We start from the raw sequence: 17,452 nt of genomic DNA on the forward strand, positions 1-17,452 counted from the left end.
CCACTATGTGACCTCCTAGAACTGAACTTAGGTCATTAGGCTTGGCAGTGAGTGGTTACCCGCCAAGCCATCTTGCTAGCCCCCATAAATAAAAATTTCTAACTTAAACAATTGCCTGTTTGCTCCTTCTGTAAGGGCTCTGTAACAATTACTATTGGTTGTCAATTCCATTGGATTGAGGGGTACCTAAGAGCTTGGTAAAGCACATATCTGGATGCATTTCTAAGCCTTAACCACAGAGAATTTGATCATAAGGGCTGGTACATAGATAAATAGATTTAATCCCTTGATAGATTCAATATTTCAACCAATTTTGGGGTGTTACTATAGAAGATGGGGCCTGGCTGGAGGAGGTGGGCTTCTAGGGGTGTCTTTGAAGGGTCTATTTTTGGCCCCACCCCTTTCCGTTAGCTCCTCTTTGCTTCCTGTACCATCAGATGCACAGCTTTCCTCTTCCATGCCCTTCTTCTGTGATGCTTTGCTTGGCAATGAACCTACATGCAATGCAGTCAGCCAGGTGAAGACTTTAAGCTTGCAAACCATAACCCCCAAATAACCCTTTATTTAGAACCTTAAGCTATTTCTCTCAAGTGTGTGACACATCCACAAAAATATGACTAACGTGGTTTCTCCTCTCTTGAGATGTTGCCTCAAACCTGTGCTTCATGCTCATGGGTCCAGCTGCCCTTCACCTTACTCTTCTTCTGTTGTGGTTGTTTTCTCATTACAGGTATTCCCTAAATCCCCATCTAATCACGTTCATGGCTTATTGTCTGATTCTTGTCTTCTACAAAGAAAATGTACTTCAGGATAATGGTATTTGTTTTATTCACTGATGCTGTTTGAATAGCTTGTAATAGGGCCTGGCACATAGAAGTGTTAGAACACAGATCCTACAGCTGTCTTTCTCTTGTACTTTGAAAACTCAGACCCACTCTCCCTCTCTGGACTGAGAGTTGATATGTAACCTGGGTGACATTACAGGGCTCACAGGGCTGAGTTACTCCTTTTCTTCTCTCAGTTGCCAGCCCAGCTCCCACAGATACCCCAAGACAACCTTGAATTATGACTTAGCTTACATCTAGTGCCTTCCTGCCTTGTCTTGTGACTCCTGGCACACAAGTTAGGTCAAACCTATAAGAATAAGTAATTCCTTTCCCAAATCTATAAGAATAAGTAATTCCTGTCCTTGGAAATTGAAGGGTCTGCTTTGCCCATCAGGGTTCCATCATGGCTACTTGTGGCCTAATTCTAATAACTTTTGTAACAAGTTTTTTTCTATCCCACCAGCCAGTTCCCAAATAATGGCATGGAGATTTATTATTAATTATGAAAGCTTGGCCTTTAGCTTAGACTTATTTCCAACTAGCTCTTATAACTTAATTAACCCATATTTTTATTAATCTACATTCTACTACATGACTTTTTCTCTATCCCTTCCTGTATGTCTGACTCTTTCTGAATCTGGCTGATGGCTCTCAAGTGCCTAGATTCATTTCAATTTTCCTCTCTCTGCCCAAGTCCCACCTATCTCTCCTGCTTAGCTATTGGCCATTTAGCTTTTTTATTAAACCAATCAGAAGGTGCCTTAGGCAGAGATACATCTTTACAGTGTGAACAAATATTCTGCAACAAACTTTTCTTCCCTTTTTTTGTTTATTTGAGGGAAAAGAATTGTAAAGACATTATTTGTATGTATGAACATGGAAATGCATGCACTTCCTGGAATGGCCAGAAAGGGGCGTTGTATCCCAGGCACTGTAATTACATATTGTGAGCAACCTGATACATATAGTGGGAATTGAACCCAGGTCCTCAGCAAGAGCAGCAAGGACTCTTAAACCGCTGAGCACCTCTCCAGCCCCACTAGTAATTTATAAAAAAAAGCTCTCCTAAAGGGTACTTAGTGCCATCTTCCTGTGCACTACTGGCTTCCACTAGAATTGCGCACTATAGGAGCTGAGCAGCACCCCCCAACCCTCCAAACTGAGGAACTTCAAACCCCAGAATCCTTGGGTCTCGGAGTGGACTACATTTCCCAGAGGCCTCCGCGGCCACCGCCCTCGGACCCGGAGCTCTGACCTCCCGTGAGCCTTCGCGGGGCCCTGGGGCGTCTGTGGCGCGGTTCGAGGTGGGGGGCCGAGGTGCCCCAGGCGGAGTCCGCACGCGCGGCGGCTCTGAGCCTCGGTGAGGCGTGGCGGGAGCCTCGGGGGTCGGGGGGAGGTGAGCGAAGGCCAGTCCTGTTCGTACGCCAGGCGGGCTGGGCTGGGTTCAGCCCGGTACGGCCTCCCGCCCCCCAGCGTCTACGGCGCGTCCCCCTCCCGGGAGCCGACCTTGGGCACGCGGGGGAACGCGCGGTCCCGGCGGTCCCGGCCCTGGACTGCAGGTGACCTGCTCCCCACGGCCGGGGCGGGGCCAACCCAGGCTATGTTTCGCGTGCCGCCCTCCTGTCCTGGGTCCCCTTTCTGGAGTTTTCTCTGGGGATCTGGAACTCGACCCCTTGACAGCAGAAGAACAGTTGTGTGGGCAACGCGTGGGGAGGAGGAACACTGTCCCGAGCCGGTGTCAGATCTTAGCGGGTGCGTCCCTGCGGTGGCTACACTCCGGCCTCGGTTTCCTGATCTGAAGGGTCCAGGCAGTGCCAGCTGAGCTGTCGTGAACCGTGTAGGGTGATGCCTGGCACATGGGAGTCCGGTGTCGCCCAAGTCTAGCTTCTGAAGATCCACGGACGAGAGAAGCAGTGACCTGTCTATTCTCTGATGCCCGCCCCCAGCTCCTGCTTCTTTCTCTCTCTGGAGTCAGGAGAGCCAGGCTCAGCTGATGTTGATGGGACGCAATCGGAGATGGCGCTTCCGAGGGGTGCGAAGCATCAGGTGCTACCTACCCTTTTCTTCCTTGTCTTCCCTCAGATTCGCCTTCATCTTCATCATCTCTCACCCGCGGAGAGAACATGGCTCCTGAGCAAAGGGAATCGAGGTCTCAGGTAAACGCATTGCCATTTCCCTTCTCCATGGAAGGGGAGGGGGTTGGCTTGGTTTTTCTTTCCTGACGGAAGTTCTCCTTCCACATAGTTCAGCCTTCACTAGGATTTGGAGCCCATGTCCTACTTGGAGGAGTTGATGTTCCCTTCATGGCTAGTGGATTCCGTAGGGAGCACACCCCGTGTTCACAGTTCTAGTCTCTGTATTTCTTGATAGACGTGCCGCTGTTGCCTGATGCCAGTCTGGTGTATGCCTACAAATTCCACAAGTAACATGCCAGGTGCCCTGGGACAGAGCAGACATACATACTTGAGAAACTTCCTTTCTGGCCCTGCCTCCCTCCTTGTCCGTGTTTCTTTCTTTGTCTTTACCAAGATTGATTATCTTTTTCCTTTTCCTGCCGGTCTTTGTGTTGCCCCAAGCCTTCTCCAGCCCACGGTGGTTCTTTGTTTTTTCCACTTTACTTTATGGATTATACGTTTTGCTTGTACACTTCCTTTCAATTTTTTTTTGTCCTATGCATATATGTGTGATATGGTGTGCATGCATGCATATATGCATACTCTCATGTGCTTGGTTGGGCATATCTGTGTGTGAGGAAGTGCAGGTACACATGTACACGTGCATGTAAAAGCCCAAGTGACTGTATCGGGTGACTTCCCCCATGCCAGATCTTTTGAGTCAGGGTCTCTTACTTGAACTCAGAGCTCCTCAGGTTGGCTTTTCGTCACAGGTGTGCGTGACGTTTGAGGATGTGGCTGTGCTCTTTACTCGGGATGAGTGGAGGAAGCTGGATCACTCTCAGAGAAGCCTGTACCGGGAGGTGATGCTGGAGAACTACAGCAACCTGGCCTCACTGGGTAAGGGAGTTCCCTGTGGACGTAGATTCAGAAATGAGACCTTAGCACCCCTTCCCTGAATGACAGCTGCGGCCATTGGGAAACCTTAGCAGAGTTTTGCCTTATGGTCATAAAATGGGTCCTTCTAAATAAGTACTGGCATGTTCTCCCCACAGCAGGCTTGGAACTGCCCGTGTTCACTAGAGGAGGTGGCAGAGAGACATTGCTTCTTGGGCTTCTTCATGGTGCAGGCATCTTCCCCAGAAGCAGTCATGCTGTGCTTGTTTGTTCCGTCTGTGGAACCGCTTTCCCATTGCCTTTGCTAGAAGTTTGCATACTTTTTCTGCAAAGGGCCATATGGGGTAAACACTTTTAGGCTCACTTGATTTCTTCAATGGAAGAGATTTTCTCAGTCTTATATCGTTGCCTGGCTTTTAGTTAATGAGTTCATTTTCTCTCCAAGCAGGATGCCCGTTTACCAAACCAAAGGTGATCTCCCTGCTGCAGCAAGGAGAGGATCCCTGGAAGGTGGAGAAAGAAGGTCCTGGAGACTCCTCTCGGGGTGAGTGAGTGTGCAGGCCTGGCAGTTTCTTCAGGCACCAGTGTGGTGAATAAGGAGAGGGTGCAGCTTGGAGTGTGGGGTGGGAAATGTCTTCAGGTTCTCAATCCACAGGAAGTGATGGGGGCTGGGATGGAGCTGAGCCCAATGGTAAGAACACCCGCCTGGCACACATAAAGTCCTGGGTTCAATTCCTAGCATAAAAAACTCAACCCAAAACAAAACAAAATGAAAAAACAACCCAGTAAATTAACAATGAATTAAATAGGAGTGAGAGAAGGGAAACTGGAACTGAAGTCTGGCCCAGTTCCATGTATTCTCTCCTAATCATGTCCTGAATGAATTTCTTGGGATCTTTTTTCTTATTGGTTGTTTTTGAGGAGGGTTGTGTCTTCAGAGATCATTTAAGAGGTATGTTATATTTAAGGGATGATAAAGAACTCAGGCTGAAGTTCTAAGTGTGTAAAGGAAAAGGAAATGAATGGAATGAGACGGGAAAGCTACGCAAGGGTCCCGAAACAAGTGCCTTGGTGCATGCAGTTCTGGGAGCCGTATTCTGCATATGAACAACTGGAAGTACTTGAAATGTAAATGGCAATTTTGTACTCTTTGATAGTGTTGGGAAAGCTGGTTCTAATCAGAAACAATTCAGAAGTCTAGTAAAACAGCTTAAAAAACCTGGTTTGTTCTTGTTCTGGCATTCATCAACACCGGTGATAGAGATAGCTCCAGAGTGTCAAGTAGTGAGGCAAGTCTCAGAGCACTGTGGAGATATGTTACCACCAGATTGAAAGAAAATTGTGCTCTTAAATTTTTTGTGTGTGTGCATGTGAGTAGGAGCTCTACACACATGAGCACAGAGAGAAGGGTTAGGAGGCACTGTGTCCTTTTAGAATGAATCTGGGACAAGGGTCTTTATTTGTATACAATGTTTTATATTCAGGAAGTCCTCCAGTGACATGCGCTGTGGAGGTTGGACTGAAAGTGGGGCACAGTCAGGGAGCCTACGGGAGCTACTGCAAGACTGAGGTAGAAGGCTAGTGGAGATGAGAGACCCAGTCCGATGAGTTTGGGGTGGGGGTAGTTTTCATTTTAGATGTAAGGGAAATACTTGCATATAGATCTCTGGTGGGGAATTCTATAAGGTTGGAATTCACAAGCGACGTCAGAGCCCTTGAAACCTTGAGCTGACCAGGTGGGAATAGGATCCTGGGAAACTGTTTTTGCAAGGTGGTTAAGAGAAAAGACCTTGTCAGCCTTCCCTGAAGTGACCTGAAGAGAGTCAGGAGAGGTGATCGCTGTGGTGATAGAGACTTGGAGAAACTCCCTCATAGGTGAACCAAGACTCACACCATGGGCTTCTGCTTGCCTAGGAGGGGAGAGGAATTGGGGCGGATCTGAGCCCTCAGGTCAGTCAGCGGTCCTGGGCCTAGAGAAGAGCCACATGACAGGCCACCCTGTCCTCTCACAGCCCTTGTATTGTATGAGAGTATCCCTTCCTAGTCCAGAGTGACCACTTCTGAGATGGCAGCCACAGTTGTCTTTAAATCTTCATTCGTGTAGAAACTGCCAGAGGTTACCCCAAAGAAAGGGAGGGGAATTAGCCTGAGCAGAATAGGCCTGCTGTTCAGTGCTGTCTTGGGAGAGGCTGAGATGCCTGATGAAGGGCTCACCTGCCTTCCTCAGCTCCGAGGAAAAACTGAGTGGATGACTGAGGAGTGAAGTGGTGAGTGGACGTTGGAGCTGCTTTCTGCTCTGCTCTGTGCGAGGGTTTGACTGTGTAGCCCAGGCTGACACTGAACTCTAGATTTCTCCTGCTCTAATCCCCTGAGCACTGGGATTATAAGTATGCTGCTCTGCTCCTCTTAAGGAATGGCCATCCTTTTCTCTCAAAAGTGGACTTCAGGTGGGAGGCCTAGGGATGCTCATGTGTCCACGCATGGCAAGCCACCATGCGCCTGGACTCCTCCTCAGCAGGAACTCACATACCACAAGCGCAGTTGAGGGACCTGCACATGGGTACCTGAGGCCATGGTGTCACACAGAACCCAGTTCTGAACCTGCAAGTTCTGTTTCCCTTCAGAACTAACCACAGACAAGGAAACAACAAAACAGGGCTCAGTTCTTCAGAGCACCGGCTGCCCTTGCAGAGAATCTCCAGTTCCCAGCACTCACATGGTGTTCATAACCATTCAGAACTGCAGTTCCAGGGCTTCTGATGCCCTCTTCGCACCTCTGTGTGCCCCAGGAATGCATGTGGTACACATGCAGGCAAAGCACCCTTACATGGAAAAATGAATAATGAATTTTTTTTTAAAGCAACAACAAAATGCACAAGTCAAATAGCTTTTGTCGTCCCTGGGTTTGTAAGTTTTAAACAGAGGTGAGAGGCCATGGCTCAGGGTGTCTGTGTCTTACTTGGGTCTCTTGCTGAAGAACTGGTCCAAAGCCTAAGCACTGAGGTGGTGCTTTCTCTACATAACTACACTAAGAATCATGGGCACATTGCACCTGTGTATTGTGAAGGTTTGGCTCACATCCAAATGCAGAAACGTTCTGGAATTGTGGAATGTGGACGTTTTTCAATTCCAGAAATGGTCTAGTAATGCTGTCTCCCGTGAGACACTTCACTGCCTTGTCATTTCTTTGTCGTCTTTGCTGTCAGCAGTCGTCCCGAGTGCTCAGCTGAGGGGTGGTCAGGTGCAGTGTCAGCTGCTGTCCTACAGCGAAGTCTCTGGAAGGGAAGCTTTCCTGATTTGACACTGGGGTCACCACGGAGGTTAGCAACAGGCTTAGATCATCTCCTGTTGCTCCCATGCTCAAAACTAGTAACTTCCATCCCATGGAGCACAAGCCAGAGTCCTCAACGTGGTCTTCACTGTTAGCTCCTTCTGTTCTGCCTCAAGGCTTTTGTCCCTGACCTTTTCTAGCTGTGCCTTCTCTTTTTCTCCATGGCTAAGTGCTCTTGTGATTGGCCTCCTTGTCATTGACGAGTTTCTGCCTAGTTGTCAAATTGTGGAACAGGCTCCACTCATTTAAAACAGGGCTCTGTCCTCCATATTCTTCATCTCAGCATGCTTATTTTCCTTCCACACACCAAGTTTTAGTCTTTGGGGTGTGTGTGTGTGTGTGTGTGTGTGTGTGTGTGTGTGTGTGTGTGTGTTCATGTTCATTATGTGTACCTGTACATGGATGCCACAAGTGAGCATCAGATATTTCCTTCATTCGCTCCCTATCTTTTGAGACAGGGTTTCTCACTGAACTTGGAGTTTGGCAATTTAGCTAAAGTAGCTGGCTAGCAAGCTCCAGGGATCCTCTTGTCTTAACTCTCCAGTGCTGGAATTACAAGTCCACCACACTCTGCTTTTTTTATTGCTTTCTGGGAGATTGACTGAGGTCTTCATGCGTGTATAACAAGCCTTTCCGACTGTCTTAGTTAAGGTTACTTTTGCTGTGATGAAACACTGTGGCCAAAGACATTGGGGGAGGCTCACACTTCCACATCACAGTTCATCATCAAAGGAAGTCGGGACAGGAACTCAAGCAGGGCAGGAACCTGGAGGTGGGAGCTGATAGAGAGGCCACAGAAGAGTGCTGCTTACTGGCTTGCTCCTCATGGCTTGCTCAGCCTGCTTTCTTTTCTTTTTTTTTTTTTTTTTTTTTTTTTTTTTTGGTTTTTCGAGACAGGGTTTCTCTGTGTAGCTTTGCACCTTTCCTGGAACTCACTTGGTAGCCCAGGCTGGCCTCGAACTCACAGAGATCTGCCTGCTCTGCCTCCCGAGTGCTGGGATTAAAGGCGTGCTCCACCACTGCCTGGCCAGCCTGCTTTCTTATAGAACCTAGGACCACCAACAGGGATGGCACCAATCAGAATGGGTTGGGCCCTCTTACATCCATCACTAATTAAGAAAATACCCTATACACTTTCCTATAGCCCCATTTCTGGTGATATATTATGCACCCAAATAAAACTTATCTGGGGATCAGAGGACAGAGCCACTAGATTAGACATAGAGGCCAGACAGTGATGGTGCACACCCTTAATCCTATCATGCGGACTCTTGAGTTTGAGGCCACACGGGGAACAGCCAGGCATGGTGGCACACACCTTTCTTCCTAACACTTGAGATCTCATGCCTTTACTTGAGAAGCACACACGCCTTTAATCCAAAGAAGTAAGATGGCAGGGTAGAAAAAGATATATAAGGCATGAGGAAACAGGAACTCACTGTCTTGAGACTGAGGATTTCCTAGAGGTAAGAGCTTGTGGCTGGCTTGTTCTGCTTCTCTGATCTTTCAGCTTTCACCCCAATATATATATTTGGCTCCAGGTTTTTTATTAATAAGACCTTTTAAGATTCATGTTATACCCATCTTACGTAAGCATTTTCTTAGTTGAGATTCCATTCTCTCAAATGACTTTAGCTTATGTCAAGTTGAAATAACTTGCTCTTCTCTGGCACACCAACCAAGCCATACATACACCAAACAGTCAGGGTACTTGCCACAACTGATCACTTGTTCCTCTCTGGCTCCTGGAACACCATCCTTTCCCAGTTTTCTTCTTACATGTTCAAGAAATCTGGTGATTTCTTTCAGTCTTTGGCTTTAAATAGAACTATGCTGATGACTCCCACATGCCTATCTTCAGCTCTGACCTTTCCCAGATCTCTAAAATAACACAGCTATTTCAGTGCTTCCTTGTGTTTTCTTCTGAAGCCCCTTAGCTATCACAGACATACCTGAAACAGACCCCCTAGGACTTGCTGTTTTCTCCTCCCTCTTGGTAATTGGTGCCATAATTCATTTTTCATGCTGGAAACCTAGGCATGATCTTAATTGTCCTCTTTCCTTCTTAGTACTCTGTTAGTCCATTCATCTCAGTCCTGTTAGCAGCTTCATCTGGATCTTGCCCTCTTTATGACCTATACAACCTTCATCTCTGTGTCCTCACTCCTGCCCCTGTTTACTCTGTTCTCTGCCAACTCAAATGAGCACCTATTTCCCCAAGCATCCTATCACACTTAGTATAAAATTCCATAATCATCACCTGTACTGAGGAGGCTTTGTATGATTTGCCTCTACCCCATCCTTTGCTCTTTTACCATTTTCCCTTTTGTTCAGTGCATTCCAGGCACCACGTCTTTGCTCTTTTCACATCCTCTGGACGTCTGTGTTTCCTGATTGCTTTGCCTAGGACTCTCTTCAGCTAGCCACGTGTCTTCTGTTTACTTACTTGTTTATCCCTACATCCTCTCTCCTATTCAGCACACATACATGCACACATATGAAAGTATAAGTTTCTGTAAGGCTGGAACCTTGTCTTACTCAGCACATTCTCTACATTCCTTCAGACTGTTATCTAGCCATAGAATTACCTAGTGAGTGAGTGTGAATGGAAGGGTAGTTCTCTACACATGTAAAGATAAACCAGTACAATTAAACTGGACTGCACCAGAAACTGCATCTAGTTCAGCATACTTGACAAGTAGCTAGGGGATGATCAAACTATAACACCTCTGTTGCTTGATGCATGGATGAGGCTACCTTTCCAACTTACAGTTCTTGGCCTTATGCCTACCTTGTGGCACTTCTGTAGAATTAATTTAATAATGTCTTCTGTGTGAACTGGATCATAAATCTTAATCATCTGTGTTTGGTTTTGGAAGGCAGATTCTGTGAGGGCTTGTGACTAATATATATGAAATTCATGTTTAAATAATCAAGACTATGATTTTCTTCAAATTAGGAAGGTATAGGTAAGAAAGATTTACTAAACAAGCCAGATGTGATAGCATATGCCTACAATCTCAGACTTGGAAAGCAGAGGCAGGAAGATTGCTACAGGTTCAAAGCCAGCCTAGTCTAGTTTAGTAAGACTTCATATCAAAACAAAACAGAAAGATACATATATATGATACCATCAAGAGAATTTGTGAGAGGTAGAACATGCTGATCTCGTTGTTATATGTAGAGAGGTACAGAAGTGGTCACCTATAATCCCAGCACTCAGGAGGCTAAAGCAAGAGGTCATGAGTTTAAGGACACCTGGGCTACAGATTGAGATTCTGTCACAGGAATCTGGCTGAAGGACTGGATCATGGATATTCAGAGTCAAGCAAGGATTTTCCACAATAAACTTTTGAATTGAATCTGAAAAATACTGTTGGCAGGAAACAAACAAGGGCAGAGTTAGCAGATAACAATGTACTGTTGGATCTCGGGATTCTAGATAATGCATTTCCCAAATCTTTGTCCTATTTAATCACCTTCTTGAAATGGGTTTGCTTTATTTTTTTCTTCTTTCTACTGCTACTGTTAACATCAATTATGTTTCTCTAACTCTTCTATTCCACCCTCAATATTTTTAACCACATACCAAGACTACTTAAGTAACATTAGTATTTATTTATTCACTCTACATATCTTGTCGCGGTAGACAATTTTTATATCACAAGAAATATCTTTGGTTTCTTTTTTCCTTTCTAGGATTGACGCGCAGTCATAGAACCACTAAGTCAACTCAAACACAAGACTCTTCATTTCAGGAACTGATGATGAAAAAATCTAAAAGAAATGAACCTTTGAACTTGAAATCAGAAAAACTTTTCATATATGAAGGCAAATTAGAGGAAAACCGGGATAAGAATATCTTGACTATAGAAAGAAACCATAAAAACAATGAATTTAGCCCAAAGTCACATAGAGAAAAAAGATCATCAGAATGTGAAAAACAAAACACTTTCAAGCAGATGTCATATTTATCTAATCAACCAAAAATCACACCAGATAAACGCTATAAATGTAGTATGTGTGAGAAAACTTTCATCAACACCTCATCTCTTCGTAAACATGAGAAAAACCATAGTGGAGAGAAATTATTTAAATGTAAAGAATGTTCAAAAGCCTTTAGCCAAAGCTCAGCCCTTATTCAGCATCAAATAACTCATAGTGGAGAGAAGCCTTATGTATGTAAAGAATGCGGGAAAGCGTTCACTCTCAGTACATCCCTTTATAAACACCTCCGAACCCACACTGTAGAGAAATCCTACAGATGTAAGGAATGTGGTAAGTCCTTTGGCAGAAGGTCGGGTCTTTTTATACATCAGAAAGTCCATGCTAGAGAAAACCCTTATAAATATAACCCAGGTAGGAAGTCATCTAGTTGCAGCACATCCCTTCCTGGTCAACGAATTCATTCCAGAAAAAAGACCTACTTGTGTAACGAGTGTGGCAACACCTTTAAGTCTAGCTCATCCCTTCGTTACCATCAGAGAATCCACACCGGAGAGAAACCTTTCAAATGCAGCGAATGTGGCAGAGCCTTCAGTCAGAGTGCATCACTTATTCAACATGAAAGAATTCACACTGGAGAAAGGCCCTACAGATGTAATGAATGTGGGAAAGGCTTCACTTCTATTTCAAGACTCAATAGACACCGAATAATTCACACTGGGGAGAAGTTTTATAATTGTAATGAATGTGGCAAAGCCTTAAGTTCCCATTCAACTCTTATTATTCATGAGAGAATTCACACTGGAGAGAAACCATGTAAATGTAAAGTTTGTGGGAAAGCCTTCAGACAAAGTTCAGCTCTGATCCAACATCAGAGAATGCATACTGGAGAAAGACCTTATAAGTGTAATGAGTGTGGGAAAACATTCAGGTGTAACTCATCCCTCAGTAACCATCAGCGAATTCATACTGGAGAGAAACCATATCGATGCCAGGAATGTGGAATGTCATTTGGTCAAAGTTCAGCTCTTATTCAGCACCGAAGGATTCATACTGGTGAGAAACCCTTTAAATGTAACACATGTGGGAAAACCTTTAGGCAAAGTTCTTCACGTATTGCACATCAACGAATTCATACTGGAGAGAAACCCTATGAATGTAACACATGTGGGAAACTTTTCAACCATAGGTCATCCCTTACCAATCATTACAAAATTCATGTGGATGAGGACTCTTAAAAAAAAAAAGTAAATTTGCTTGTGTAAAGCCTTAAACCAAAGCTCTTCAGAGAGTATGTGCTTGAGAGAGGTAATAAACATAATGAATATGGGGGGAAAACCTACAGTCAACTAAATCCCATGGATAAATTTTGTGTAACAGGTAGGAGGAAAGTATTCAAGCCTGTCTAACACTTTAAAAAATGACTTGAGAGCCAGCCATAGTGTTTTATACACATAGTCATAGCTACTGAGGACCCTGAAGTATGAGGATTGCCTGAGACTGAGTTTGAGGCAGCCTGAGGAACCTAGGGAGACCCCTTCCCCAAAACTGAAGACCATGACTTAAGGCATTTGTAAAATGGTGCTTTTCTCTCAGAAGCAGGGTGTGCTGGATGTAATTGTAATCATAGGCATCTGAGTGAACAGAGGGGTGTGCTGGACTAAACTACACTGGTGATATTTTTTATAAAATTTTAATAACATCCCAAAGGGATCAAAGAAATTACATTTTTAAGAAAAAGGGCCCAAAATAAGATTAAAATGAACTGTAATCTACCTCTTAGTCTCTGGAATTGATCAGTTTCTTTACCTGATTTCAAATGTTGTATGTGGATTTTATTAAAAATGGAAAATAAAAAAGCTGGTCTCTTCTGGTATTGCTGTGATTTGAAGCTATTCTACCCAATTATTAGTTCTGTTCCCAGAGGTTTTTGTTGTTGTTGCAGTTTTGATTGCTTTAAAGTCATGTGTTACTAAATTCTATCTGTTATCCTGTGTGCTGTTGTCTAGGTATATTAAATATGAAAATGGGCTATTATGGGGAGCTGAAGAAATGGCTCAGTGGTTAAGAGAACGTTTTGCAGTTTGAAAGCACACAAGTTCAGTTCCCAGTACCCATGTCAGGTGACTCACAAATACCCCTATCTCTAGCTCCATGGAGGTCTTATGTCTCTAATCTCCACAGGTAATTGTACATGTGCATATTAACACACAAATGCATAATTGATGCCTGGCCATCAATTGAGCCTTGTTCAAAGTGCCACCTAGAAAGATAACTGGTCAGCTGACTGCACCCAAGCACCAAGGGGCATAAGAGCATTAAACAAAGAACTCCAGCAGACCTCCTAGGCTAGGCCACGGCTCCCAGGGAACCCAGAATGCATTATGGAGGCGATGTGTTTCCTTCCCATTGGACACCGAGCCACTTACTTAATCCTGAGGGAGTTTTTGGGATCCCACCTCTCCTTATTTCCCTATTGTCAGGGTAGGGAGACAGTCTTACCCACCTCACCAGACTTAATTGTATTTTCAGTTACTTAATGGGAAAAAATTTTCCAGCTAAGGTAGGAGCTTTCATTTCATTTGCTCCCTCCACGTGCCTCACTCCAGACCTGTCAGCAGGGCTTCCCATGCACAGTGACACAGACAGGGCCCTGCTCTCTGCCTTGTCCCCAATTCCAGAAGAATGAGGTCTTACCCTACAAGCTTTTCTCTTCCCGCTTCTCTCTTCTAAGTAACTACCATCAGATCCATCCAAGGACCATCAGCTATATCTGTAGTGGGTAGCAGTTCCAGCTTTGTCCTGGAAGTACTATCTGTCCCCACTGAGGCTTCGGGTAACTGTCATGCCTATGAGGCAGGCCTGGGAGAGGAGCCCTTAAGACCCAAGACCCAGATGTGCCAGCTCTCTTGGTTCCTGGATCCCAGGACGCAGAATCAAGCAAAGTTCTCCTGAGAACACTACTGGTCTGCACTACACCTTTCCCGGACCCTGTAGCCTATCCCTTTACTTGTAAGTTGCCCCCTCAAAATAAACCTCCCTTTTAACTCCGTGGAGTTGCCTTAATACTTCCACCAATATATATCCAGGCAGTAAGGAAAAGGAACAGTAACAGTAAAAAGGTATTTATACCCCTAGACCAAAAGGGTCTGCGCTTAGCAAAAACAGACTTTAATTATCTATTACTGTTAAATGCTCTCAGCTATTGATCACCTGTGTCTCCTGAATGCTAAACTAATAAAGGAAACAGGTGTGCCTTAAAATAATCTGTCTCTGATAAAGCTTATTTTGGGTAAAAATTAAGAAAAAGCTCCTCCCCCCCCATTAACATTAACCAGCAGAGTACCAAACACTACAATAGTCACCAGCCCAAGACTTTAATTTGCTTATGGCTGCTTCTTAATATGTTCAAAACTTTTCCCAAGCTCAAGAAACCAGCTTAAATCCATTTGGACAGGTCGGATCTACTTCAAGATAGGTGCCAAACCCAAACTTTCCTGGTCTTGGGACCCCCTCTATCACCCTGGGAACCCCTCTATAATAATAATTCTTTCTTCTAAGCCTTTCTCTGTCTCACCAGCATCCTGTCAGACACAAAAGCAGCCAGAGTGCCAAGCCAAGAAAGATGAACAGTTCCAAGGCTGCAGACAACAGCCCACCATCCCAGGATGCCTGTCTACCTCAGAAGCCCCCTTCCCTACCCCTCACAGGAGTCAACCATTGCCCACCAAGTGAGCTGGAGACACCCCTATTCTTGTTCATTCACTTTTTTATAATAAGCAAAAAGTCTGGAATGTTGGGATTCTGCTGTACATGCGCAGTTCAGGAGCTAAGCAAAGGGTCTTGCATCTTACATCATGAGTGTGCACTGGTGATTACGTATGCACAGAGTGGTCATGCAATCAGTGCATGCGTGGCATAGCTCCATAAGCCCACCTGCGCCTTAAAGAGCTGGACACAGACCCCACCCCACCCCCTCTGCTCTGTTCCCTCTCACCCTCACCATCTTTCTCTCTCTCTCTGCTCTCTGCACCTGCATCTCCCCCAGGCCTGGTTCGTCTGCCCCTACCTCCTAATAAAGCTCTGACATTGGGTTTTGTCGTGACTGTGGCTCATGACCTTTCTGCACTGTAACCAGCACTGGTAACCAGCCCCACTTACATTCTTACACTGTGTCTCATCCCATTGTTAGGAGCTCTGGAATTCCCAATCTGATGAGATTAGCTAATTTGCTAATTGGTTGTTTTCTGTCCATTTGTAGATGGAAATGGACCGTCAGGTTTTTATTTCTACCATATTCATCTCTTAAACCTAAGTCCAGCCTTCCCACCAGGTGTGCAATGCTGGGTTGTGGTTTCAGGACCACATACCAAAGTCATGTGTCATCAAAATACTCTGTATCAACTATGGGGGTGGGAGAGAGGGAGGGAGAGGAACATAGCTACTTGGCATGCCAGGGAATGGCATAAGACACATGTTATCCCAAATTTCTTGGACCTCATTCCAACTTACAGTAGGCATCAGCCTACATTTGATCCTTCTGTGTGAAAAGAGAGCATGAGAGAGGAAAGAACCATCCACACAGAGGAGATGAAGATATATACCTACTGATCCCAAACAAGCTGTCCATCTCCTTCTACAAAAGCTTCAGGACAGGTCCTCTGTCCTCCTCATGCCTGCAGAGGATTGCAGCTAATGCTAGGAAGCAACAGCCCAAAGCATGCTCTCACTCCTTGGGCTCAGTGGGAGAAAACAGCCTTTAAAAAACCCCGGTAAATAGGGGCTGGAGATGCAGCTCAGGCAGTGGCGTGCTTGCCTAACTTTCACAAATGCTTGGCTTCCATCCCCAGTAGGGCATAATCCAGGGTCATGGCGGTGGCACATCTGTAACCTCGGCCTTTGGGAGACAGAGGCAGGACGATCAGTTCAAAGTCATTTGTTACTAGTGAGTTTGAGGTCAGCCTGAGTTATGTGAAAGCTTGTTAAAAAAAAAAATTCCAGGAACTGAATCTGAAAGAAGTTAGTTTCCTTCTTTGGTGGTTTCCATAGTAACTGCATGTGTTCAGAGGGAGGCAGCTGGAGAATGACAGTCAATCTTCCCTACACATGTTCAGAGGATCACAGGGACTTAAATAAACTGCCATGAACACAACTGGCTACTATTATGACCCAAAGAACCCAATGCCTGTTTCTCTTCTGTGGGAACAGTCTTCTGATGTGGGGATCCTTTCCTACATGAGCTTCTTTGACTCCTGTGACAGCAACTCAACCCCTTCTGCATTCTGTCATCTATAGTCACAGAGCTTCTCTTCACTGTGTTTATGGTTTCTCAGCCTGGTGTGCACCTTTGAAGTCTCATCACTGACCACCAGTGACACATCTCCAACAAGGCCACACCTACTCCAACAAGGCTTGTTTTAGGGTTTTTATGGCTGTGAAGAGTCACCCTGACCACAGCAAGTCTTATAAAGAAAAATATTCAATTGGGGCTGGCTTAGAGTTAACAGGTTTAGCCCATTATCATCACGGCACGAAGCATGTAGGTATGCAGGTGGACCGGGTGCTGGGGTGTTTAGCTGACAGCCCTACATCTGTATTGGTAGGCAGCAGGAAGAGCAAGCCATTGGTCCTGGCTTGGGCTTCTGAAACCTCAAAGCCCTCCCCCAGTGACACCCTTCCTCCAACAAGGACACATTTGGTGAGAGTAGTCCATGTACCAGAAACACCTGAATTCCACCAGTGTCTTGTCATGATTCAGGGTTTTAAATTCTGGAAATTGTTCATGTGTTTTTAATTCAGCTGTCCATTCTTCTTGGCTTGTGGGTGGCTTTATCTCTTCTATTAAATGTCAGTCTACCATTGAGAGGTTAGACTCCATCAGCTTAGTTACTCTTTCAAGAATAACCTGCTTCAGCTGTTGTTCCACTGCACATCAGAAGCCATTGGCCCACTGCCAGGTCAGCTGCCTTCAAAGAAAGGGGCACTATACCTTTTCCGGATTGCAAAGTCCACTTCAGGGATGGTGCCATATTGTCCTAGTCTCAGAAGATGCCTCTTATTAAAGCCACAACCACACTTATCTTGGCAAGAATTGGTAGTCCTTTGTTTCGTGTCCTGTCTGTCCATCTAGTCCTGTTTGTCAGCAGTCGATTCGAGGATACTTTGTTGTCCAGTGTTGTCTAACTTTTGTCACAATGAAAGTTGTAAGTGTAACTGTCTTATTAAATAAGAAACACAGAGCCAGAGGCAAGTAGGCCCGGTGGCGGCAGCGGCACCCGGCTTTAATCCCAGCACTGGGGAGGCAGAGGCAGGCGGATCTCTGTGAGTTCGAGGCCAGC

The 17,452-nt window shown here is 45.2% G+C and overlaps 1 protein-coding gene across 2 annotated transcripts; it reads left to right on the forward strand.

Moving 5' to 3' along the window:
* The first annotated feature begins 2,080 nt into the window (after positions 1-2,080).
* On the forward strand, positions 2,081-13,151 carry LOC114688106 (zinc finger protein 354A). 2 transcript variants are annotated; one of them, XM_028862718.2, is made up of 5 exons: positions 2,081-2,187; positions 2,910-2,983; positions 3,715-3,841; positions 4,284-4,382; positions 10,869-13,151. In XM_028862718.2, exons 2-5 carry the CDS (start codon positions 2,951-2,953, stop codon positions 12,350-12,352), a joined length of 1,743 nt encoding a protein of 580 aa, XP_028718551.1. In that variant the 5' UTR covers positions 2,081-2,187; positions 2,910-2,950; the 3' UTR covers positions 12,353-13,151. The 2 variants fall into 2 exon arrangements, with proteins under 2 accessions (XP_028718551.1, XP_028718552.1); XM_028862719.2 differs by having other exon boundaries at positions 4,287-4,382.
* Positions 13,152-17,452: the final 4,301 nt, after the last annotated feature.

This window comes from Peromyscus leucopus, chromosome 8b, assembly GCF_004664715.2.
Source record: "Peromyscus leucopus breed LL Stock chromosome 8b, UCI_PerLeu_2.1, whole genome shotgun sequence".
Taxonomy (NCBI): domain Eukaryota; kingdom Metazoa; phylum Chordata; class Mammalia; order Rodentia; family Cricetidae; genus Peromyscus; species Peromyscus leucopus.